The 23,121-nt window shown below is 49.8% G+C and overlaps 1 protein-coding gene across 4 annotated transcripts; it reads right to left on the bottom strand.

The window, feature by feature from the left end:
• Positions 1 to 2,129: 2,129 nt before the first annotated feature.
• On the bottom strand, positions 2,130 to 17,217 carry nfascb (neurofascin homolog (chicken) b). 4 transcript variants are annotated; one of them, XM_061847159.1, is made up of 27 exons: positions 17,109 to 17,217; positions 13,945 to 14,043; positions 13,745 to 13,850; positions 13,465 to 13,655; positions 12,282 to 12,404; positions 11,717 to 11,935; positions 11,284 to 11,395; positions 10,814 to 11,001; positions 10,611 to 10,742; positions 10,384 to 10,527; positions 8,715 to 8,826; positions 8,475 to 8,638; positions 7,382 to 7,529; positions 7,163 to 7,287; positions 6,981 to 7,082; positions 6,361 to 6,627; positions 6,208 to 6,278; positions 5,903 to 6,125; positions 5,675 to 5,790; positions 4,742 to 4,952; positions 4,557 to 4,679; positions 4,311 to 4,484; positions 4,109 to 4,240; positions 3,937 to 4,006; positions 2,797 to 2,808; positions 2,675 to 2,710; positions 2,130 to 2,572 (listed from the first exon to the last, which is right to left on the bottom strand). In XM_061847159.1, the coding sequence occupies exons 1-27, from the start codon at positions 17,215 to 17,217 to the stop codon at positions 2,350 to 2,352; spliced, it is 3,732 nt and encodes a 1,243-aa protein (XP_061703143.1). In that variant the 3' UTR covers positions 2,130 to 2,349. The 4 variants fall into 4 exon arrangements, with proteins under 4 accessions (XP_061703143.1, XP_061703153.1, XP_061703160.1 ...); XM_061847169.1 differs by having other exon boundaries at positions 6,430 to 6,627; XM_061847176.1 differs by lacking the exon at positions 17,109 to 17,217 and adding an exon at positions 14,826 to 15,718 and having other exon boundaries at positions 13,945 to 14,071.
• Between the last annotated feature and the right edge of the window lie 5,904 nt (positions 17,218 to 23,121).

Below are 23,121 nucleotides of genomic sequence, written 5' to 3'. Positions count from 1 at the left end.
TGTTGCCTCCACCTCGCATCCGCTCAGCTTGTTTGTTCACCTTTCAAACATTTTGCGTTGGCTCGTTTATATTTTTGATTTGATGGAAATGATCTGTTGGTTTTTAACCGGTTGACTGATTTCGATATCGTTACGCCTCCATTTTTGTACTCCCTCCTCCCCTCCTCACGTCTGACTATAATGGCAAAGTTTCAAAATACCTGTGACGTTACTCGCGCTGCTCTTTATTTTTCCGGGACACGTTCGCAAAATGGATCTCACTGAGAATAGTGTGCTTAAACGAAGGTCTCAATATCAATAATAACAGTAATAATAATGAACGGAGTTCAGCCACGTGCGGTCGATGTTCCCAATCCAAAAGATGCGCTCCGAATGTTGAAATGTTGCGTCGACTTTTCCGTGGAATGCGGCACTCGGCCAGGCCGCGCTAAGACAACTTCTCTGTATCAGTTAAGAGTGGCGGCCATTCTGGAAATGTGATATGATAAGAAGTTTCTTTTTTCTTTTTTTGTTTGCCACTAACCCCAATGATGTAACGGTGAGTTGTCTTGTATGGAGACAACTGGTTCAAGGGTTCAAGACCAGCAACACGTCATGCAGCAAAAACGCATGGGAAAATCAAAAATCATTCATATTTGAAGTCAGCCATACTTAACAACTTAACATACAAATCTTCTTCAAGAGGGTAACGTCAACGCGCAGACTTTGCATCATACGTGTTTGAAGGTAATTGTTGGAAAAAAAAAAATTCAAATACTGTGTATGACCTCTCAATTTTGTAGATGTAGCATCCATCTATCCATTTTCTTAGCCGCTTATCCTCACAAGGGTCGCGGGCAGTGCTGGAGCCTATCCCGGCTGTCAACGGGCAGGAGGCGGGCGGGGTACACCCTGAACTGGTCGCTAGCCAATCGCAGGGAAATGTAGCAATAAACTTTTGTTTTAATGTTTAGTGGCTTTTTTTGGGGGGGGGGCGCACCAGTGTTTATCTGGCGCAATTATGACAAAGCGTTAGCTAGCGTTCCGAAAATTCAGCTAACCTCGGCCAAAGCAGCTAAGTTAAGTCCGAAACTTGCTTGATGCAAACATTTCTGCCCCACAGCAACAAAAATGATGATTAAAAGCATATTTGCGCCGTTTGGTCACTGTCTTCTTCTTCTTTTCCTTTCGGCTTGTCCCGTTAGGGGTGGCCACAGCGTGCCATCTTTTGCCATCCAAGCTTATCTCGTGGATCCTCCTCTCGAACACTGTCCACTGTCCTCGTGTCCTCCCTCACGACATCCATCGACCTTCTCTTTGGTCTTCCTCTCGCTCTCTCTTCCCTGGTAGCTCCGTCCTTACCACCCTCCTACCAATTTCCTCACTCTCGTGTCCAAACCGTCAAAGTCTGCTCTCTCTAACCTCGACTCCAAAACATCCAACTTTGGCCGTCCCTCTAATGAGCTCATTTCTAATCCTATCCAAGCGAGAACCTCAACATCTTCATTTTTTCTGCTACCTCCCACTCTGCTTCCTGCCACCGTCTCTAATCCGTCCACCAGGACCGGACTGAGCACCTTTTTTTATAAACTTTGCCCTTCATCCTAGCCGAGACTCTTCTGTCACATAGAACACCAGACACCTTCCGCCAGCTGTTCCAACCCCGTTTCTTCACTTCCTTACCGCAGTCGCCATCGCTCCGGATTGCCGACCCCCAAGTATTTGAAGTCGTCCACCCTCGCGATCACTTCGCCCTCCGTGGTCCACATTATCTGCTCACTTTACAGGCACTCAAACTTTGGAAAGGAAGCTGTGGAATCGAACGTGGTCACTGCTCCAGAAAGTAATATTTTAGTCTTTATTTACAATACAGTATCGAGTGTCACATATGGCAGGCACGATGTAGATAAACGATCCGACAATCAAGATTAGTCATTTCTCTCGTGTGAGTAAAAAGGTTACAATCAATTCCATTTATGACGCCATTTGGCTTCTCAACAGGCGCGGCGGCGGCAGGAATTCTTCATTAGTCATCGGGAATATCTCGAGATGAGCGGGTGTTAAACTATTGGCCAAAGGTTTAAGAGTTCACCGTTGATGATAACCCAAAATAAAACCAACGTATGATGGCATGTTTTGACCATGCTTTTTATATATATATATATATATATATGTGTGTGTGTGTATCATAATCAACATGATAAAGGGAATCACTTTCCATTCCAGGTTTTCACGTCTCCACACGATTATGCACATTATTTCTATTTTGACGGTTTTCCCAGCTATCCAGCCGTCAAAGCCGCTTCGGGACCGTCTCGTACTTCCGCTGGTCCCGGCGGTCCACGCGCGAGTTCCCTTTCAGGAAGAGTCTCAAGCCAGCGAGTAGATGGCGTTCGCTGGCGAGTGATGCTCCAGACCCCCGCCAAAGTCCAAGTCCCTCACGTCTCTCCTCTGCGCCGTGTACTGGCCGATGAAGGATCCGTCCTCGCTGTACGGAACGTCTCCTCCGTCCCCGTAGTCCACCAGACTGTCGTCACTCTCTGACCTTCTCGAGGTAAGATCTTCCTTAGAAGGTGGGCTTCTTTCGTCCTCCCTACAAGTGTACAGAATAATTTCAATGTCGTTGTGGGGCCATCTGGAAACGAGTGCGAAGAAGCAGAGCTCGAGTTAAATGCGATTGACCTCGTGTACATACCAGCGCGGGTAGGGCAAGGTTGTGACGCGTGTTATCCTGTCGTACAGAAAACAACAATTTGCTCAGTTGCTCACTCATCGGAGGCCCACTTTTTGCATGAAAAACTCATTTTGTGCTCATACCTTTCAAGAGACCTTGTTGTACACAAGCAAAGAAAATGGTTGAGGGCAGGATGAACATAAAGGCAAAGCAAGAAAAACACATTAATCCAGGAAATATTGACTTTTGCTTGATTTGCATCTGCGCGGGGTGATTATTTTGGACAGAAGCTGCTCTCTGCCACTGCGGAATTGGACTTATCAGTTTGTTTACAAGGGAACTTCTATTGGTTCCTGTCACCGGCCTTGCAAGCAGCTCATTTCCGCATAGTTGCGGAGCGAAGAGAACTAAATACGCTAACGCTGGAAGAGAAGGGAGGACGTGTCCAAAACATTGCGACGGGTGCTCTGCAGACGGAAATGTGTTTCGCTTCCACATTTTATCAGAAGTAATATGACGGAAGATGATTTGACATGACCAAATGATAAAGCCCTTTGGAGTGGTACCTCTACTTACAAACGACTCTAGTAACAAAAAATTGAGCTTACAAAAGGATGAAAATGGGCGCTGGATATACATACAGCCCTCGAATTTTACCAAACGTAAACATCCGGTTTCTTGGTCTGTGAGGCGTAATAGAGCTACTCTTCCATTGGCTATCTTTACCCAAGATGCTTTTTGTTTCCGTCTGACACTCTTCACCGAGCGCTGTCGCGAGCAAGCGCACATTGGGAAAGTACACATTTTTTTTGGTGAGTTTTTTTTGTTCCTGTTTTCTGCAGGGTTTTTTTTTCGACAGCTCTTTCTACATCACAGGCTCAAGAAACTTTAGTGGAATGAAGTTGTGCGCGTGCGTACGTTCATATGCATGTTTTCTCTTGGAGGTCAAATATTTACCTCCTCCTCCTCTGTCTCCCATGATGCATTTTACCTGTCATTCACCCTTCTCTTTGCATTCTCACCCAGCGCAACAGTTCAATGAACATCATTTTTTATTATTCTTTACATGATGCACTTTGGACGCTTATTTTTGGCGGGGTGGGGGCTTGGAACGGATTAGGCTATTTACATGTAAAAAGCGCTTCTGCTTCCAAAACAATTCACGTTGTGAAACGACTACAGGAAGGAATTGATTTTGTAAGTAGAGGTAGCACTGTATTCTCCAACAATTATTTTTTCTACATTTTTCAGAGAGTTGTGGCTGCGGTTGCTCTTACGCTTACCGATAGTCAAAGGAACCCTCTTGATCGATGTCATCCGTGGGTTCTAAGGAAATGTCTTTCTTTTCCCGGACTGCAATTTATGGGAAAAAAACAAAACAAAACAAAAAACCAAAACAAGATCGTGAAGACTGACTGCGCGACAAGTGGGCAATCTGCAGAGGTTCGAACCCACCTGGGTATTTGCCGCCTCGGCTTCTCTTAATGAAACACACGACGAGGAGCATGAGGACGATGAGGGCCACAGCGCACATGATCCCGATGAACCAGCCCTTAGTGGAGATGTCCACCTGATCCTGGGCGTAGACTGCGGAAGGACCAAGCACACGTCACCCCAAAAATCGCCCGCTCGAGCCGACAAGCGTGCAAAGAGTTACTCTCGGTGGTGTAGTGAGGCGACTCCTCCGTATGCCACTCCCCCAGACCCATTCGAGTTCGAGCGGCTACGGAGAATCGGTATCGGGTGTAGCGGTCGTATCGGCGCAGTGAGAAACTCGTAACATTGGCGAGGAACTCCTCCACTCTCTGCTCCTCTCCCTTGGTGGCGTTCACTGCAGAGCGGCAGGAAATCCCGATGGGAGAATGCAAGAAAACTTCCCGATCCGCTGTCAGCGGATAATCACCTGTCTGGTACTTGAGGGAGTATCCGCTGATAATCCCGTTGGGTTCGGCCGGCAGCTCCCAGTCCACGTAAATGCTGTCGAGGTGTCGTTGCTGGATCCTGAAGGATGTGGGAGCCGACGGGACTGGAGCCAAAAACGCAGCGTGATGAGTTTCAGTGCAACCGCACCCTTTCGACATTTCCTACCTCCCTCGGGTGTCGAAAAGTGTACACTGTTGCTGGCCGGCCCTTCGTATCGACTGTTGGCCACCACGATGTACATCTTGTAGTTGCTGTAAGGGACGAGCTCCGCGAGAACCCCCGAAGGCTCGGGACCGGCGTCTGCAAACACTTGGGACCTCATCGCTCTGTTGACTCTCAGCCGCCTCAGCTGGCTGCTGTCCCTCCAGAAGTAGACCTGCAAGGACCAACCAGAACCAGGCGGCAACCGCTGCGTGCTCAGTTTGGGGCGGCAGCTCGGGAATGGGATGAGTGAATTTAGGGTTTTTTTTTTTTTTTTTTTTTCAGAAGTTAGACAAACAAGATGAAAAATCCATGATAAGTAGGCGAAAAATGCTAATAGAAAATATCCATTTTCATGTCACAGTCAGCAGTTATGTCAAAACACTGAATGAAGAGTCCATGACAAATCGGATTGGAAACGAGCACACTCGAAAGAGAGCAAAATGAAATTAACAATATTTGGCTGACTAGCGTACTAGCATAAAAAAAAAACATCCCTGTGGAGTGAAAATACAGATTTCTGGTGAACCTGACATAACACGCCAAATTTGAGTGACAAAAAAAGGCAGAATCCATGCCCACGTGACTTTTTAAAATAAGTAACCCTCATGCTTGCATCTTTTTGCGCGACATGCGCACGCTGATGCCCGACAACGAGGACCTCAGAAACCGCAACGGCAGTTGATGCATTTCTCGGGCTTTTGGTCTAGCTAGTTAGCTGGCTGACTGGACCTTGCAAGTGTGCCAGATAAGCGCTGACGCTAACGGAAGCCCCCCCCCAAAAAAAAAAATCAGGAAAACTGACAACAGCAATTTTAACGCTCTTGTCTTTGCACGTTTCCAGCAACAGCAGTGACATCGCATCAAGCCCTCAGTCTGTGCGTCCGGTCAACAAACCTTGTATTCTTTGAGTTGTCCCATGATGGAGCTCTGCGCCACCGGGTCCCAGTGTAGAGTCACCCGTGTGCTCCGAATGTCTGACAGTCGCAGGTTTTGGGGCGCACTAACGGGACCTGCGGGAAGACGGAAAGTTGATTGCGCTCGGCTGAGAAAATGGCCGCTAGTTCCGTCAGTGTGCTGGAAATCCACATTCAAACGATGACTGAGCCCAACGGCGGAACTTACGATCTTCCCCTGAGTAACCGATGACAACGGGAGACTCCGGACCGAGACCGAAGTCGTTCACGGCCTGGACCTTGAGCTCGTAAGGAGTAAATGTATCCGCGTCGTAAATATAATATTTCAGCCATTTGGTGGTGCCGTTCTTCCACTCCTCTCTGGAATCTCTCCTTCGCCACCAGACCAGATACTTGAGGTGAGGCCCGTTCCACTCTCTGTAAGTTAGAGGCTGGAAGCGGAGACCGCAGCGGCGTCGCGTTAGCCTGACGGGGGTCCGTGCAACAACTTCCTCTCATTCAAGTGTCTTTTACCTCCCAGCTGATCTCCATGTTGTTAGTCCAGGTTCCAACTCCTTTTACATTCTTCGGGATGACATCTGGAGCTGTGGAGCAATTATTTACACGGCTAGCTCGATCTTTCTTGAGATTCAAACATCTAGCTTGAACTGAAACTTGACGTAGTACCGATAAAACCGGTAGCGATTGTAAATGGTGAGGGTGTAACTCTCCCCAGCGGGGGAGCATGAAACCCACGTGCACCGCTGGTCTGGAAGCGCATCGACGGGCGACTCGGGCGACTCGGGCCAATTTCGTTGATGGCGATGACTCGGAACTCGTAGTACGTGAACGGCGAAAGGTGCAGAACGACAGAGGTCAGGCTTCCGGGGTATGTGGACAAGTTCTTCCACTTTCCGGGTAACCAGTCGTCATCATCATATTGGACCAAGTATTCTGAAGAACACGCAGATAAAAGCAAAAGTGAGGCTTTTCCGTTGCCGTCCTTTCAAATCTGAACTGGGCAATTTAATGACCACAAATGAGAATTAGCGACGCGGACTCTACGTCAGATAGTAGACCGTTTTTTATCGGGGAAAAAAATGTAAATGTAAAAAAAAAAAAAAAAAAAAAACTTAAGCAAAATAACAACAAAGCCCAGAAAGCAGAATCACATTCTGGACCGTCGGGGTCAAATTGAAATGGGCGGAACCCTGGGCTTCCCACCGTGCGGCACCACAAATGTCATAAAACCAAAATATGGAGACGCCTCGGTTGCACCCCGACGCATCCGAGGTCACAACTCGCACCTGTAATGGGGCTGAAGTTGCTGTCGCCAGGGAGCCACGTGAGTCTGACGGTACGCTCGTACGGATCCGACAGCTCCAGTTTGCTGGGAGGATCCGGATAATCTACGCACAGACACACGAGCACGCGTGACGCCGGCGTGAAGATCCCGACGCGCTGCGTCGCTTTGGGGAATACGGCGTACCCATCACCGTGAGGCGCGCCGATGCCGTCTTTTGGTCCAGTTCACTCTCGATGACGCACGTGTAGACGCCGGCGTCGCGCCCGTTTGCGTTGCTGATGACCAAATTCGATTCATCCAGGGATATTCTGAGATGTTCACACGTAAAAAGACAGCAGGAGACATCTGAGGGCCTTGCGATGTCATCACGTCAACAGGTTTTGAAGTCGAAAGATGCCACACCTCCGTCCTAACGTGAGCGGTTTTTTGTCTTTCAACCAGTCGGTCGTGACGGGAGTCGTGACGTCGGCTTTCACGCCGCATTCCAGACGCACGTCGCTTCCGCGGATGACTTTCGTATCCTGCGGTCTTTTGGTGATCAGGGTAGGTTCTGGGAACAAAAAAAAAAAAAGTTGAGAGCTGTGCCCTTTTGATAAATCGCAGAGCAGCCGCAATCGTTCCGACCACTTGCACAATATCAGCACGTACGTTCGTGTGAAAGAGGCGTTTATGTCATGGAAATTTTACCACAGAGGCTCATTTACGGAATCTGATCTCTCTCTTTGGCTTGGTTTAGAAAAGCAGCCTGTGGCTCGCCGCCCAAGGTTGTCACGAGGAGGATTCAAATGCAGGACTCCGGAGACGCAGAGGCAGTTTGGGAAAAGTGTTTATCCGGTCCAGAGTCGGGGATCAGGAAGACAGTCAAGTGGAGCAGCGGTAGTCAGGACGTCGGGCGTAGAGAGCAGGTCCGCGGGCAGGCTGGGGTCGGCACACGGGAGATCGATCGGAGAAGGCAGGAGTGTCAAAGACGTCAGGCTTACGGCGGAGGTCGGTACACCAGGGTTCACGATCAAGAATACGGGAGTGCGGGAACGGGGCATGATTTGCGACGATCTGGCGAGGACCAGTGGTCGCCCGGGTCCTATAAATGCAGGGGTTAATCAACGAGGATGAGGCGCAGGTGTGCGCCTCCTAATCAGCGCCGGTGTGCTGGGACCCGCCCAGCCGGGGCTGGACCGGCAGGCCCATATGACAAAGGTCACCAATGTGCTCCGACCCAAGCAAAGGTCCGACCAGTCGGGGGTCTTTGCATCTGTCCCGAAAACGTTCCGGCACGCACGTTCATTGCAGTGTCTTCACTTCAAAGGATTTGGCAGATGCCAGCTGCGTTTGTAGCGCTGGAGACTTTGGATGCCTTTCGGGTTGCTTACTCTGTACGGGATCTTCTCGGTGTACAAGAAAAGACGCACCCCTCATGTGGAAATATGACTGCAGCTCTCAGTGAGCCACCGCGGTGAACGGAAGGTAAATATTGCGGCGTGTTTGCTCAGCTCACCTTTGACCTCAACACGAACTTGACTCTCGTCGCGACCGGCCACGTTGCTGACGGCACACACGTAAATTCCCTGGTCCTCCGCGTTTGTGCGCCGAATCTCCAGCGTGCCGTTGCTGTGCGTCTGGAAACGATTTCCCTCCAGGTTGCCCTGCCCGTGTTTGGACCTGCGCCAGCGAACGGACGCGTCACAGCGATCCGCTTTTGATCGGCGGGCGAAAGCGGCAAACCGCGCCCGCTCACCATCGCAGGTCGGGCACCGGAGAGCCGAAGTAGCGGCAGTCCAAGAAGGTGCGACCGCCCTCCACCACCTTGATGAGTTCATTCTTCACCCCGAGAATGCGGGCCCTGGCGTCTGTCAAACAACAGATTCATTTTTCAAGAATTTGGTCACACTTTTCTATTCCTGCACTCCAGGGGATGCCGACCTTTGACCTGTGCCCCGATTCCTGGCAGAGCGCTAACAGTGGATGCGCGAGGTGTCTGCTCGGGAATCGGGACAATCAAACATCCAAGAGGATTCCTGACTCACTCTTAAAACCCTTAAAAGTCACACAAGCAAAGCGCGGAACGCTCTGGCTCTCTTTCTCTCTTTCTCCCCCCCCTCTCTCTCTCTCTCTCTCTCTCTCTTTCTCTCTGTGTCTCACTCTCTCGACCTCTTTCTCTCTCTGCCTCTCTTTCTTTCCCCCTCTCTCCATCTCCCCCTGTTTCTCCCTCTCTTTCTGTCTCTCTTCTCTCTCCTCTCTCTCTGTGTGTCTAACGCTCTCTATCTCTTTCTCTCGCTCTCTATCTCTCTGTACCTCTCTTTCCACCCTCTCCCCCTTTTTCTCCCTCTTTGTATCTCCATCTTTCTCTCTCTCTCCCTCTTTCTCTCGCTGTCTGTCTCTCTCTTTCCCTGACTCTCCCTCTCTTTCTGTCTCTCTCCTCTTTCTCTCTCTCCCTCTCTCTGTGTGTCTCACTCTCTCTACCTCTTTCCCCCCTCTCACCCCCTCCCCCTTTTTCTCCCTCTTTCTGTCTCTCTGTATCTCCCAGTTTCTCTCTCTCCCTCTGTTCTTCTTTCTCTTGTTGTCTCTCTCTCTCTCTCTCTCCCCGACTCTCCCTCTCTTTCTGTCTCTCTCTTATTTCTCTCGCCCTCTCTGTCTCTCTCTCTCTCTCCTCTCTCTCTCTCTCTCTCTCTGTATCTCCCTCTCTCTCTCTGTGTCTCACTCTACCACTTTCTCCCTCTCTCCCTCTCCCCCTTTTTCTCCCTCTCTCCCTCTCCCCCTTTTTCTCCCTCTCTTTCTCTCTCTCTCCCTCAGTTCCTCTTTCTCTCGTTGTCTCTCTCTCTCTCCCCCCCTCTCTTTCTGTCTCTCTCCTCCTTCACTCTCTCCCTCTCTTTCTGCCCCCCACCCCATAATAACCCACACCGAGTAGCGTTCCAAGTGTTGAAAAAGTGTGCGCGTGGAGGGCGGTGGGGAAATGACGACAACGGCATCTCCGTCCATGCGACACACCTCACAGCAACGTTGACCACCACTGCTCATCATAAATTGGTTTTCTGTAGAGTTTTGCTGATATGCATTGAAATGCTTCATCACTAGGTATGCTTGCACTAAAAATCGAGATGCACCGGTTTTTGCATCCACCCGCCCAGCAGTCGAGCCATGAATGAGCCTGAAATCCCCCCAAAAATCGCATCGAACGAGGTTGAATGAAAATGGCTGGATGCGCTGAGGTCAAAGTACCTCTTGAGCACTCTCTTTTAGTCGCTTTCCCACATTCGCGAAATAAGTGTTGTATATTACCCACGAAAAAAATCAGAGAATGTAAAGGTTATCTAATGTAAGACGATGTGAGGGAGCTGAAGTCAGGTCACCTGAGCAATTTTCACATGATTGAGGGTTTGCAGACAAATGACACGAAAGGTACTCACGCAAAACGTTGACAAAAGCATTGGCCAACAAGTAGCCAAACGGATTTGAGGCGTTGCACTGGTAGACGGCCGTGTCCGTGGCGGTCACGCCGCTGAGGGTTAGCGTATCCCCCGACACGTGTCTGTTGGCTTGTGGCGTGGCAGCTTGCGGAGACCCGAGAACCAAAGGAGACCATTTAGCCCGACTTGTGAAGCTCGTTGAATGGCTCACGTCTGGGAAAACCTACCCTCAATTGGTTCTCCGTTGACGAACCAGCTGATTGCGGGACGAGGAGCGCCGTCAGAGCGGCACAGCAAGCGGCCGCTTTCCTCCGGAGCCAAAACTAAATTTTCAGGCTTTTCTAGCCAGAACGGAGCCGCTGTCCAAGGAACTCTTGTCAGTTTCTGGAATGGTAGCCCGGCCTAAGGAAAGTTACCGTCCGGTCCTCACCTTTGACTGTGACGCTTAACGTGTGCTGAACGGAGCCGATCTTGTTGGTCGCGGTGCAGACGTACTCGCCCGCGTCCTGGAAAGTTGCCTTCGGGATTTCAAGCATCTTGTTGAAGCGTTTGATTTGAATGCGTGGGGTCAGTGCCAAGTCTTCGCCATCCTTTGTCCAGCTAATATGAGGAGTTGGCCTAGAGGATGATCAAGCCGTTAAAATCTCAACGTGACACCGACCTTATTGTGTCTCTTCTATTCATTAAATCATGTATCGTCTGACTTTCCTGGCAAAGAGAGCTTTGGAATTGCTGTCCAGTGTAATGAGCTCCGACATTTTCGCAGTATTGATTTTTGGATTGCTGCTTCTCTTCTCTTCTCGTCTTCCATTTATATTGATTGAAGAGTAAAGAGAAGCAAAGACTTCCTTGTCCAGGTTGAGACTCGGGCTGTACCTGACAACCTTGGAAGACACTCACACTCCTGCAGCAATACACTCCAGCAGTAGTTCCTCCCCCAGCAGGACCAGAACAGAACTGGACGATCCGGTTGGAGACAGCCAGGTGGGGGCAGCCTCCACCACGGCCTGGGCTGAAACGGCAACGGACCGGATAAAAACCTGCCTGCCCGTGTGGGTTTGACCCGTGTCTACTCAGGAATCTAGCAGAACCACAAAGTATTCTTTCTAACCTCAAATAACTGGATTGTAAGCATGAAGTGTCTCTGTTAGTGTCATGGTGATCTTGGACCACCTAAGTCAGTGGGAATATTACCGGACCAGACAGTAGATTCTATGATAAACCTGAGTAAAGAGCAATACATAACATAGCCACCTATGACTTACCAGTATTAATGGGGGTAAAAGAAGAAACGGTGGACCAGATTGAAAGGTGGGTCCATATTCCTACTTACTCGTGAGAACCTTGACGACTACCGGCATCTTTTGCTGGATTGCATTCTTGTAGGGGAAGCGGGCGCTACAGCAGAAGTCCGAGGCAGAGTCGTCGAGTAGGACGTTGGAGAAGTACAGGTCCCCGTTGACCCCCATGGACACCCGACGGTCCTGCCGCACGGCGTGCATGGTGGGGAACGCCGTTTGAATCGGCCAGTTGAAGGGTCTGGCGTAGGAGCCTGAAATGGAATAAATACTGTCTGCTCAGTCCAGTCCACGTCACAATGGTTCATCTCAGTCACGAGACGCTCAGCCGCCGATGGGGTGAACCTGTAAAACTCTTCAGTTCCTGGAATTACTTCAATGAAATTGTGGTTGTGTGTTCGTCTTCTTCTGGTCTCAAATACAACAGCTGCCCATTGGTTTTAGTGATTCGCAATCAATTACATGGCACAAATACTGGAGAGGTCAATCTGGAAGAGTTCACCCTGGCCTGGCGGTGTGGTGGGTAGAGTTAGAAGGGGTGTACGTCACGTACGTCCCACTTTCAGAGCGTCAAGGTCTCAATTGTATCGGAAGACTTACAGCTAGACATCCAGTAGGTTTCCGGTTTAGGTGGCCCTGCCGGAGGGTCACAGGACAGGACCAAAGGTGAACCAGCGCTAATCACCACCGGTTCCACGATCTCCCTCGGCCACACGGGAGCCCCTGGACAGGCGCACGCACACACGCACACACACACACACACAAAAAGCCGTCACTTTCCATTCAATTTCCAGAAATTGAACTAAATAGCCAAAGGGCGTCTTGCGAAATATCCACCTAACCATGCAGTTTTTCCCCACTTCAAGGGACAATTTCCATTATTAAAATAAATGAAGGTTTGTCATTTATCTGTTTGAACTGATCATATGAATGAAAATATTTTTTTCCGGCCTTAGTTAATGCCTCTAACTAAAATCTCATCGTTTCACAACTGAGGACGCTTGGACAAGTGTAGCCAATCAGAGAGTAGATAACAGGAAGTGAGGCGAGGCGTCACGTGACCAACCAAAATTGCCTCGGCAGCTCGACGCATTGAGCACGCCTGCTTTAGCGTGTCCAATTAATGTTGCGTGTTTTTGGGAAGTGGGAGGAAACTGGAGTCCCACCCTGGAGAAAATTGGATTCGAACCCCAGTCCTCAGAACCGTGAGGGCGACGCTCTAACCAGTTGCGTCACTGTGCCGACACTTAAAGATTGGGTCAAGTGAATTCATAGATTTGTTTCTAAATAGATTATAAGTGACGATAATTGCTGAAAATGTGCAAAGACTGAGAACTCAATTGTGGAGATATATATATATATATATATATATATATATATATATATATATATATTTTTTTTTTGGTGGGGTTGGCTAAAACATTGTTCGACAATGGGAGAGTCGCCCCCTGCCCCGCATTCGTTCCCATCAGAGGTGCTATGCGACGTGTGGTTAGCTAGCTAACTAGTTAGCAGTTAGTTAGCTAGCTCGGGTTACGGCGTAAAAATGAATCTTCCCTTGGGCTGTTCCGATGGATTGGTTGCTTTAAGCGCCTCGTTGTCCAAAATGAGTGTGGCCACATCGTCTTGTTGCTGTGGAAAGACTGCCTGTCTGTCTTTCTGTCTGTCCGTCTGTCTCCTTCTACCTTGCGTTTGGATGACTAACTGCATGGTGTCTCTCAGGAGGAATTTGAACGCGCTGAATAAATAAGACGGATGCAAACAATGGACTTTTTCAACCTACTGTAGAGTTGGAGTCTGATCCGATGAGAGTACGCCGAGCCGTACTCATTGGAGGCGATGCACTGATACTCTGCCTCGTACTGTTCTGGATTGTTCCAGGCGGCGATGTCCAGCGTCCCCGAGCGCCTGCGCATGGTTGTCTGCGGGTCCCGTGCCACGTTGAAATACTTCCCGTTGCGCCTCCATGAGAAACTTTGCGATTGAGCAAAGCGTGAAAAAGAGCTCGGTTGAAAGGGTTTCGAATCCAAAACGCTCCGCAACGGGCCGCGTCCGCCGCTTACATTGGATGCGGGTTTCCCTTGGCCTCGCACTCGATGACCATGACGTCTTTGGGGTCAACAATATGCTCCTTCATTGACTGCTTTAGGATGCTCGGCGGTTGTCGGACTGCGGGCGGGAAAGGAATGAGCGTGGGCGTCAAAACCAGAAGATTATTACGCATATCACAAAGTCCGAGCGGGAAAGGAAGTCATGGACTCACTTTCCGGAGGGACGTCCAAAGCCCAAACGCTTTGCCAGAAGAGCATCAACAGTGCCGGACGGAGCGACGTGCCCATCTTTACTCGGCTCGTCGCAAACTCTGAATCCAAAGACATCAGTGACGATTACTGTTTGGGAACATTCATTACCCGAGTAAGTAAGGACCCCGAAAAAAGATTCAGTTTTTAGATTCTCTCGTGTTGGCATTCGATTTCAGGAGGTAAAGACCGACAAACGTAGGTTCTCGTAGTACGAGGAATTTATCAGGCCCAACGACTTCGTTGTTGCGCCATTTGGCTAGCTCGCGTTAGCATGCCGGCTGCTAGTTGCTACAAGCTAGTGAAGGCCAAACCCATTTTAACTTTGATTGTGCAGACACACTAAGATACTCTCAGATGGCTCGTTGTTTGTTTGCGCTTTGTTTTGCTTGCTATTGTCAAATGTTTGTATAAGATGGTGAAAAATGTGGTGAATTCTGCTCGTTTGGTATGCTGGGTACATGTGTGCAAAAGATACTAGTGGTGTCTTTTTCTTGAGGGATGAGGTCACTAAAAATGGGTTGTGGTATTGCTCCAATACTGCGAAGTGTCAATACAGGGAAAACGATATCAACGATCCGAGACTGTGTAAAATACGATTGATAGTGCAGCGGAGCGCTTGTTAATCAGTACGAGAATTCAGTCAAGATAAGACATGTCATCATTTGACTTATCAATATCAGCTGGTACTCGCGACGTATTCCATTCGGGCCGACTAACTTTGTCAACTTTGCAAAAAATGGACATCCCAAGATCAGGGTTTTAGATCGCATTTATGAGACACGTGAGTAGAATTCATCGAGTGCCCTGTAAGAAAAGTACCAGAGCCGGTATTTGTGCTTACCTTCCTCATGCGAGTCTCCTCCCTATCCAAGTGGTCATAATTCAAGAACTCTTCTTTGTGTACTGCGCCAAATCGCAGCAGCGTCGCACCCCAGCGACCGAGGTCGTGTCCGTCACTGCCGCCGCCGACGACACGGCGCTTCTGCCCCAGCTCATGAATAATGAACGGGGGCCGTACGACCACCTCCACCTCCGTCTCTGCTCTTCGTTGTTCGTCTCTCACCGGAGTCGCCCTCGAATGTTTGCCCGTCAGCCGCAATGCGCGAAGACCGCGTACGAACGGACCGGTCCGAAGACAACGGGCGGCAACGGGAAGCAATTTGAAATCGTTTCACGGAGGCGAGCTTGGGCGCGAGAACTCATGCGGTTTCCAATTCGAGTAAGTGCGATTGCCAGCGACGCATACGATAACAACTCCCAAGCGGGCCAACTCGCATTCCTGCTGCTTTTGATGCCATCTAAATGTGGGCTCGATTGTTCTCCGAAGAGCTGCCGAGTCCGGTATGAAAGCAATGTTTGTTTCTCTCACATGCAATTTGCATGCGGCGGTCCTCGAGCGTCATGACTCCCCCGGGCAACGAGCCCCATCGCTTGAAAATACCTCAACTGTTATCTCCCTTCTCGGACCTAAAAGAATCCAAATGTTTGTTTTGGACGTATCCTCACCACACGACAGCGATATCAAGCTTGCGGTCATGTGGGGGCTTCGGGGCACCCTCACCCTCACAAAAATGTGAAGCGGGATCACAACTTTAAACGTAGAAAAATCATCATTTGAACGCGTCACTGGGAGAAACCACCGAAGGCTGAAGGGGCCTGCCAGGACCAGCGTGGCCTCGGCCCACTTGAGAGCCGCCAGTGGAGGTCAGTGCCATGCACCGCACTGCACAGGCGAGCCGACGCCGAGGGGAGGTTGGGCTGGGGGGGGGTGGGGGTGGCTCAGTGACGACAGGATTGTCTCGCGTGCGGCCGAAAGCTTCAATGGGGTGGGGGGGTTTCTGCCAATATCACTTACACTTTGCTGTCATTGTGTTGGGGGGGGGGCCACTGGACTAAGGACTGTCCAGTCGAGCAGGACACCAGAAGGTGCAGCCGGGAAAAACACCCCACAGCTATCATATTTTTTCACAATACTTCAGTAGTTAGTAGTAGTAGTAGTAAATGAAACTTCCGTCCATTTTCCGAGCCGCTCGTCCTCACAGGGGTCGCTTCAGGTGAAAGGCAGACCGCGACCAGCAGTGCACATATCGACACCGCCACCGAGTGGGTAATCGATCCCACGCTGCCCGCACCAAAGATGAGTGACTGGAACTTGTGACGTTTAAATACTCGGACGGAGAACATAGCGAGATATGGAAGGATGTTGCTTGCTTTATGGCGAAGGCATACTGTATTTCCAGGACAGTACAAACCCAATTGTGTTAAACATAAACATAATAACAGGATAACATGTTTTGCAAATCATCTTCAACCTACGTTTAATAGAATACACTACAAAGACAGCTTTGAGCGTCCGCCTCCCAGTTCTGAGGTCAAAGTGGATCAATAAATCTATCAGGAGAAAGCAGCACTTTGTAAGGTCCAATATGTTATGCATAAGTAACAAGATGAATATGAATTTGACATTCAATGTACGTATGCTATGAGATTGTAAAACTGTTAATGTTGGCACTGAAGAGTGACGACGTACTGAATACTTTGTGATGGAAACCAAAAGAAAACGGAGCCTTTTGAACAGAACGGCAGTTGATCCAATCATCCACATTCTTAGCCGCTTATCCTCACGAGGGTCGCGGGAGTGCTGGAGCCTATCCCAGCTGTCGACGGGCGGGGTACACCCTCAACTGGTCGCCAACCAATCGGAGGGCACGTCGAGACAAACAGCCGCACTCACAGTCACACCTAGGGGCAATTTAGGGTGTCCAATTAATGTCGCGTGTTTTTGGGATGCGGGAGGAAACTGGCGTGCCCGCCGGGAGAAAACCCACGCAGGCACGGGGAGAACATGCAAACTCCACAAAGGCGTGTCCGGGATTGAACCCGGGACTTCAGAACTGTGAGGCCGACGCTTTCCAGCCGCTCCACCGTGCCGCCTCCATCCAATCATTCTTTCATATTTCTTATCTTATCATCTGGATGCACTTTCGGGGCCGGCCCACTTTTTGTGACATCATTCAATCCCGGCCAAGGAAGCGAACTCGAGCACAAAAGCAAGGCGAAGTTTATGGCGGATGAATTTGTTTATCCAATTTGCATGTCCAGGAATTTACCTCAAAGTACTCACGCTGCTCCTTTCGCTTCCTTTCTCCTAGTTGCCGTGGAAACCAGAACCCTCCTTCCTTCTCATCCTCAGCGTGGTTAAGCATCTCCTCCAGCGTGCCGGAAAAAGACATAAAGGTCGACGAGGTTCGCCCGAAAACTGCTACGCCGGGGTCGGGATCATAAATCCATTGTCAAATGCAAAAAAAAAAAAAAAAAAAAGTATATATTTACATCTAACGTGGTCGGCGCTGTGACGCCACAGCGCAACTCAAGGCCACAATTTGAAGCAAGACGAGCGCGTCGCCCATCTGACGACATCCCGTATGAAACTTTTTTTTTTTTATGACGACGAGGTCGATTTTCGACGCAGCGACGTCTTTCTTACTGACCTCGTATCGTAACTGTGGCTGGCACCGTGCGGCGTTTACTCAATTCGCCATTGTTTGGAATCAAGGCAGCCCATTGTGGACGCACACCACATTTAACCCCGCAAATTCCGTCATTGGAGGGAAGGTCACACGGTGATCAACTGTTACATCATTTCTAAGCACGACGATGATGAAAATACAACAGGAAAACGGAGCTCTAGTTATACGACACGTGAACAATAGTGTGTATATGTATATATATCCATCCATCCATTTTCTTAGCCGCCTATCCTCACAAGGGTTGCAGGAGTCTGTCAACGGGTAGGACGCGGGGTACACCCTGGACCGGTCGCCGGCCAATCGCAGGGCACGTGGAGACAAACAGCCGCACACCTAGGGACAATTTAGAGTGTCCAATTAATTTCGCAGGTTTTGGGGATGCGGGAGGAAACCGGAGTGCCTACCCGGAGAAAAGCCACGCAGTCACGGGGAGAACGAGCAAACTCCACACAGGCGGGGGCGGGATTGAGCCCCGGTCCTCAGAACGGTTGAGGCCAACACCTGAGGCACCGTGCTGCCACACATCATCTCATTCTCTTTATTTTAAGTTTAGTTATCTGGAAAACTGCGGCTTGTTGTAGGTTGAGTCACCTTCCGGGCCACCGTGCTCAAGACTGTACTCACGAATCCGTCCATCCGGCCATTATCCAAGCCGCTTATCCTCAGAAGAGTCCCGGGAAAGCTGGAGCCCATCCCAGCTAGCTTCAGGCGAAAGGCGGACTACACCCTGAACTGGTCGCCGGTCAGTCGTAGGGTAGATATCGACACCATCACCGAGCGGGAATCGATGACGAGAAAAAAATGAACATAAAAAAAAAAATTAGCCGATCGACAGCTCGTATCGTATAATTGTCAGTTTTTAATCTGAAGGCACCGCTGGATAAACATTTTCACATCTTCAGGGGGCCACGATTAATCACAGCTTTTGTATGTCCCAAAAAGAGCAAATGATTTGGAAACAGCTCAGTTATTATGTATTCTAATCATGCTTTCTATGCAGTACAGCCTCAAAAATGAACATGACACAGTATCTCTAGATGCTGTACTTCCAAAATGATCAAAATCAAGTTATGTCCGCACGTTTTGCACATTCCTGCACAACTCCAAGATTTCAACGTCCTCTTAGCAATAGCAAACTAATAATACAAATATCAGGACAGGGAATTCTCGTTATTCTTATTATGACGTGCGACCGAGGATGTGTACAAACATGCAGAAACGTGTACGAAAAGTGGAGGAATTTTGCAAAAAATGTGCAGAAACATTCAAGAAGGTGCAAGAAGAGGTTCTTGCCCGAGAAAGGTCTCTGAAAACGGACAGCCAAAGTTTACGCTTGAAGTACTGGATTCAGATGAGACTATTGCCGGGATTTTGTTCTTCACGGCATCGGTTCTGCCTAGACCCAGCGGTGCTTCATCTCCCAGGCCCTTCCGCAGATCCAGTCCTTGGTTTTGGCGAGAGCCGAAGGCTCCGCCCCGAGAACCAAACACAGTCGAGCCACTTTGAGACGGTTCCGTTCCAGGTAAACCCGCGCGTCAGCCTCCAGCCGGTCCAGAGCCCCCGGGCGGCTCTCGTCCAGGGACACCTCGGCGCTCAGCATGGGGTTGAAGCGGAAGTAGACGTCGGGGGGGAGCAGGTCGTCCAAAAGCGTGTGGACCCCTTCGGTGTCGGTGGCGCTACTGATCAGGTGGCTTATTTTGGCCCTCAGGCTCGTGGAGGTGGCGGGACCTCGCTTGGCGTTGTCGTAGCGACCGGTGCCGAGGGACAGCACGCACTGGAACGGGCGGTCGGGCCACAAGAGTCGGCTTTCGTGCACCGCCAAGGCGCAGGGGTTGTTCATGAGAATGCCGCCGTCCTACGATAACCAAAAAATAATCGGCGTCGACACGCAGTGGTCTACAAAAGAACAGCAAACGTGGCCGCCCAATGACTTTGACTGGAAATGAGATGAGCGCGTTGTGGAGAGTCACAGAAAAACCTACAGGGCCAACGTGCCGTCGGAGAAAAATGAATTGAGCGTACTGTGGAGTTCAATTTGTGAGCTTCAATAAAAGAAAAGCAGCTGAAGCAGGTGTGACGCTCTGAGCTGAGAAGTCTCCCTGTGATTAACGCGCATGCGCGTCCATTTTGCAAACTGAAACCCATTCGACAACTTGTCGCCAAGCGTTTGCGTTCGGAAAGACGAACACAGCGAACGTACGTATGTGTGTATATCTTTTTAATCGACTGTTGTTTTAATGTCAGGTTCGGGTTTGGTTGTAACGTGTGCTAGCTACCTCGATGTAGCAGAAATGAAGATGTTGAGGTTCTCGCTCGGACCCAGCAGGTCGGATAGGCTTAGAAATGAGATCACCAGAGGGACGGCCGAAGTCGGATGTTTTGGAGACAAGGTGAGAGAGGGACGACTTCCGTGGTTTGGACGTGTCCAGAGGCGAGAGAGTGAGTAAATTGGTAGGAGGATGGTAAGGATGGAGCTACCAGGGAAGAGAGAGCGAGAGGAAGACCAAAGAAAAGGTTGATGCATACCTGTCAACTTCATACGGATTTTGCGGTGAATCTTACGCATACGGCCGTACATCACAAATCAGACGGATTCTGAACATTTCCCTTTGCTTTTGCGCTAGTCTACGTCTATTGTGGGGAACACCCAAAGCTGGAGAATTCCAAACGTAGCCTGCATCAAAGATTTTTTTTTGCCGCGGCAGGCAAATGTTGATATTAGATGAGCAAAATACTTGCACTTCCAGTAACTTTCCAGTAAATCCTCGGCCCGGATCGAGCGCCGCCGAGGATTCGAGGCGAGGAATCGCCTCACCGCGGGAAACGTAGAGGCTGCGTCCGAGGAGCTGCCGCTAACCCCGTCGGCGACCCGTCGCAGTCGATCAGATCGTTAACGGTACGCTATTGGTGACGCTGACCTATCGAGATAGGAGGCGTACGGGGATATTACTTGACCGCAACAAAAAGTGAGTGTCATTTTGTTTATCTCCACTTTGATCATTTGTGGCTCAAATGAATTTGACTTAGCTCGTAGCTAATGTAGCGTGCATGCTGGCTAGTTATCATTACAAATACATGGGATTATTGTAGCTGACATTGTAGCTCTCTTGCTAGCGTTCTAGCTCGTGGTCGTGTTTTTATAACAGCTGACAAGAGGAATATATGTCAAGATGGATGTTGCATTTACTAAGATTAAGAATGGCTTCATAGGAACAAGAGCTAATGTCAGTTATTGTTAGCCTTACCGTACAGATCAGCTCCGTCCTGATTCGCTAAAAATAAGGAATTGATCGTTGACATGTCATCTTTCAAAACATTTTTCTTTTCCCGTCACTGATTCTCTTTGGTGAATCTCTCTTACAAATATCTGAGGTATTGTAGCCTGGCTGATAAATCGCCATCTTTTTCATCATTCCACTCAGTAGAATTAGACGTTAGCGTCAGATATTATCATTATTATGTAGATCTACAGTAAAAATCATTGAAGAACTTTGTGTTTTTTCCCCCCGTTATTTGGCCATATCATTTGCTTGGGTATGTGATCAGGATTTTTTTGCTCTCTATAAGGATTTTTGGGGGGTAGTTTATACAGGTTGGCGCTCCGAAAAGTTGACAGGTATGTTGATGGGTGTCGTGAGGGAGGACATGAGGACAAGTTGGGGTGTTAGAGACGAAGATGCACCAGCTGGGCTGAGATGGAGACTGCGTGGCGACCCCAAACGGGACAAGCCGAAAGGAAAGGAGGAAGACGCTCCCTCGATGTAGAAGAAGGGGAACCACGAGACCGGCAAGTGTCCGCTACGTACCCAGAGATCCCCTGTCGGTAACGCGTGCGCATTCATCACACGGAGACTTTTCAGCACGGGGGAGCGCTCGGTGTCACGATCCTGCCGCTTCAGCGCGAGCTGTGCGGGTGCCCCCGCCTCATGCGGGCGGATCATCCCCCGTGTATAGATAGGACCCGGTGACGACCGGTCCTCCGCCAGATCGTTGAGCTTCATGCCCCGTTCCGGCATTCTCGTATCCCCGTTCGAACCTGTGTGTAGCGACCTTCGTCCGTTCTCGGAGCGACCTTGGAAGCCTGACTCCTTCGATACTTCTGCCTTGCGCTGATTGTTTCCCCGTGTACCGACTCCCTCCTGCCTGTCCGCTCATCTGTTCTCTTCGCCCGACGTCACAACTACCGCTGCCGCACCGGACTGCCTGCTCGATCCCCGACCCCTGCGTACAATGGACGTGTCTCTTCTTGAACTACCTTGCGTCTTCCGAGTTCCTGCATTTGGGTCCTACCCTCGTTTCCGATGGGACGTGACACTCGGACCGTCACACCGGCGTGGATTGCACGTGCGTTTGCTTTCTGAGAATTCGCCACGTTTTTCGGAAGAGCGGCGAAGCGTGAGTGATCAACAGACGTTGATGTGGCAGGCGCAAAAAAAGAAAAATATCAGCAATAAATATTCTCAAGATACCGCTGCTTTGTAATAGCATTCATCTTCTCTCTAAATTTAGATTACATAAAATGGGGCTTTTCATCAATGTCAAATTTGCGTTGAACATTTATACACGCTTTGATGCGTATATGCACAGTGGCCAGGTTGAATATTTTAATTACAAAATATATGCACTTGTAATCCATGACAATATCGCCGTGCGATTGAAATACAGCGACTGGCTGTTTTGGCGTCACTTCCTCCTTCACCAGCCGACACTTGTGATTGGCTCGCTGGTTCTGTGGCAAACGTGCCATATTTTTCCCAAATATTTCCTTTTTGTGTTTTTCTCTCGGGGATTTTGAAATCGTTTGACTTTTGAAGATATGAAAAAAGATCAACTTTGGAATAGTTTCGTCTCGTTTCGTCGTTTGGCCGTCGGTGTTATTGGTGTAAAGGCTAAAAATTGACCCTTGAGTCAGGCGGAATACGGGCGGGCAAACCTGGTGGATGTCGCTCCGCAGCGGGAATTCCCGGAAGTATCCCGGAGCGGCCGACGACGCCCGCGCCGCCTGCCAGGCGGCGTGGCCGGAACCGCCGGCGTAGCGGCTCAGGGATCCCGGTTTGTGGTTGTAATTGCGGAAGATGAAGGCCTTGGGACTGTTGCCCCAGTTGACCACGGCGCTGACCGCTGACACCTGAGCGCAGGCACCCCCGATAAATGCCAGCAGCTAAAGCGGAGCGTACGTGACCTGATTTCTTTTTATGTTTTCGTGCGTTTCCACCTTTGGACTTGACTCGTCTGCGGCTGTTTTGATGAGAACCCGATCACCGAGCTTCTCTCTGAACACAAGACGGACGGGACGTTTGATTTCACACTGTCCGGACGTTCCGGAGTCCGTCCGTTGTTGTTCTTGTACCTCAGTATGCTCTCCCACGTCTCGGTGTTGTAGTACGAGTGATTCCAGCCCATTTTCACGGTGCCGACCAAGCGGTTCTGCCGGAAAACCTCCGAAGCGAAACGCCGATACATGTCGGCGCACTCTTCCAGGGGGAAGCGGGCCAAGCCGAGCATGAAGGCTAACACGGCCCCTGCGGTGGAAACCGGGATTTCTTTATCGTCTCACGCGGGCACTTTTCGGTTTCCGTTTCTGGTTCGGTGGCTCGCTCACCTGTG

Source organism: Syngnathoides biaculeatus, chromosome 2 (assembly GCF_019802595.1).
Source record: "Syngnathoides biaculeatus isolate LvHL_M chromosome 2, ASM1980259v1, whole genome shotgun sequence".
Lineage (NCBI taxonomy): Eukaryota > Metazoa > Chordata > Actinopteri > Syngnathiformes > Syngnathidae > Syngnathoides > Syngnathoides biaculeatus.
Note: the sequence above shows the minus strand (reverse complement) of the source record. Positions and strands in the feature narration are given on the sequence as shown.

Coding starts and splice junctions, on each gene's coding strand:
- nfascb (XM_061847159.1), bottom strand. CDS start 17,217: ATGTCTTTTTCCGGCACGCTGGAGGAGATGCTTAACCACGCTGAGGAT. Junction 10,528..10,610: donor CAACGGAGAACCAATTGAGG/GTAGGTTTTCCC, acceptor GGTCTCCGCAAG/CTGCCACGCCACAAGCCAAC. Junction 4,680..4,741: donor CTTTTCGACACCCGAGGGAG/GTAGGAAATGTC, acceptor TTTTGGCTCCAG/TCCCGTCGGCTCCCACATCC.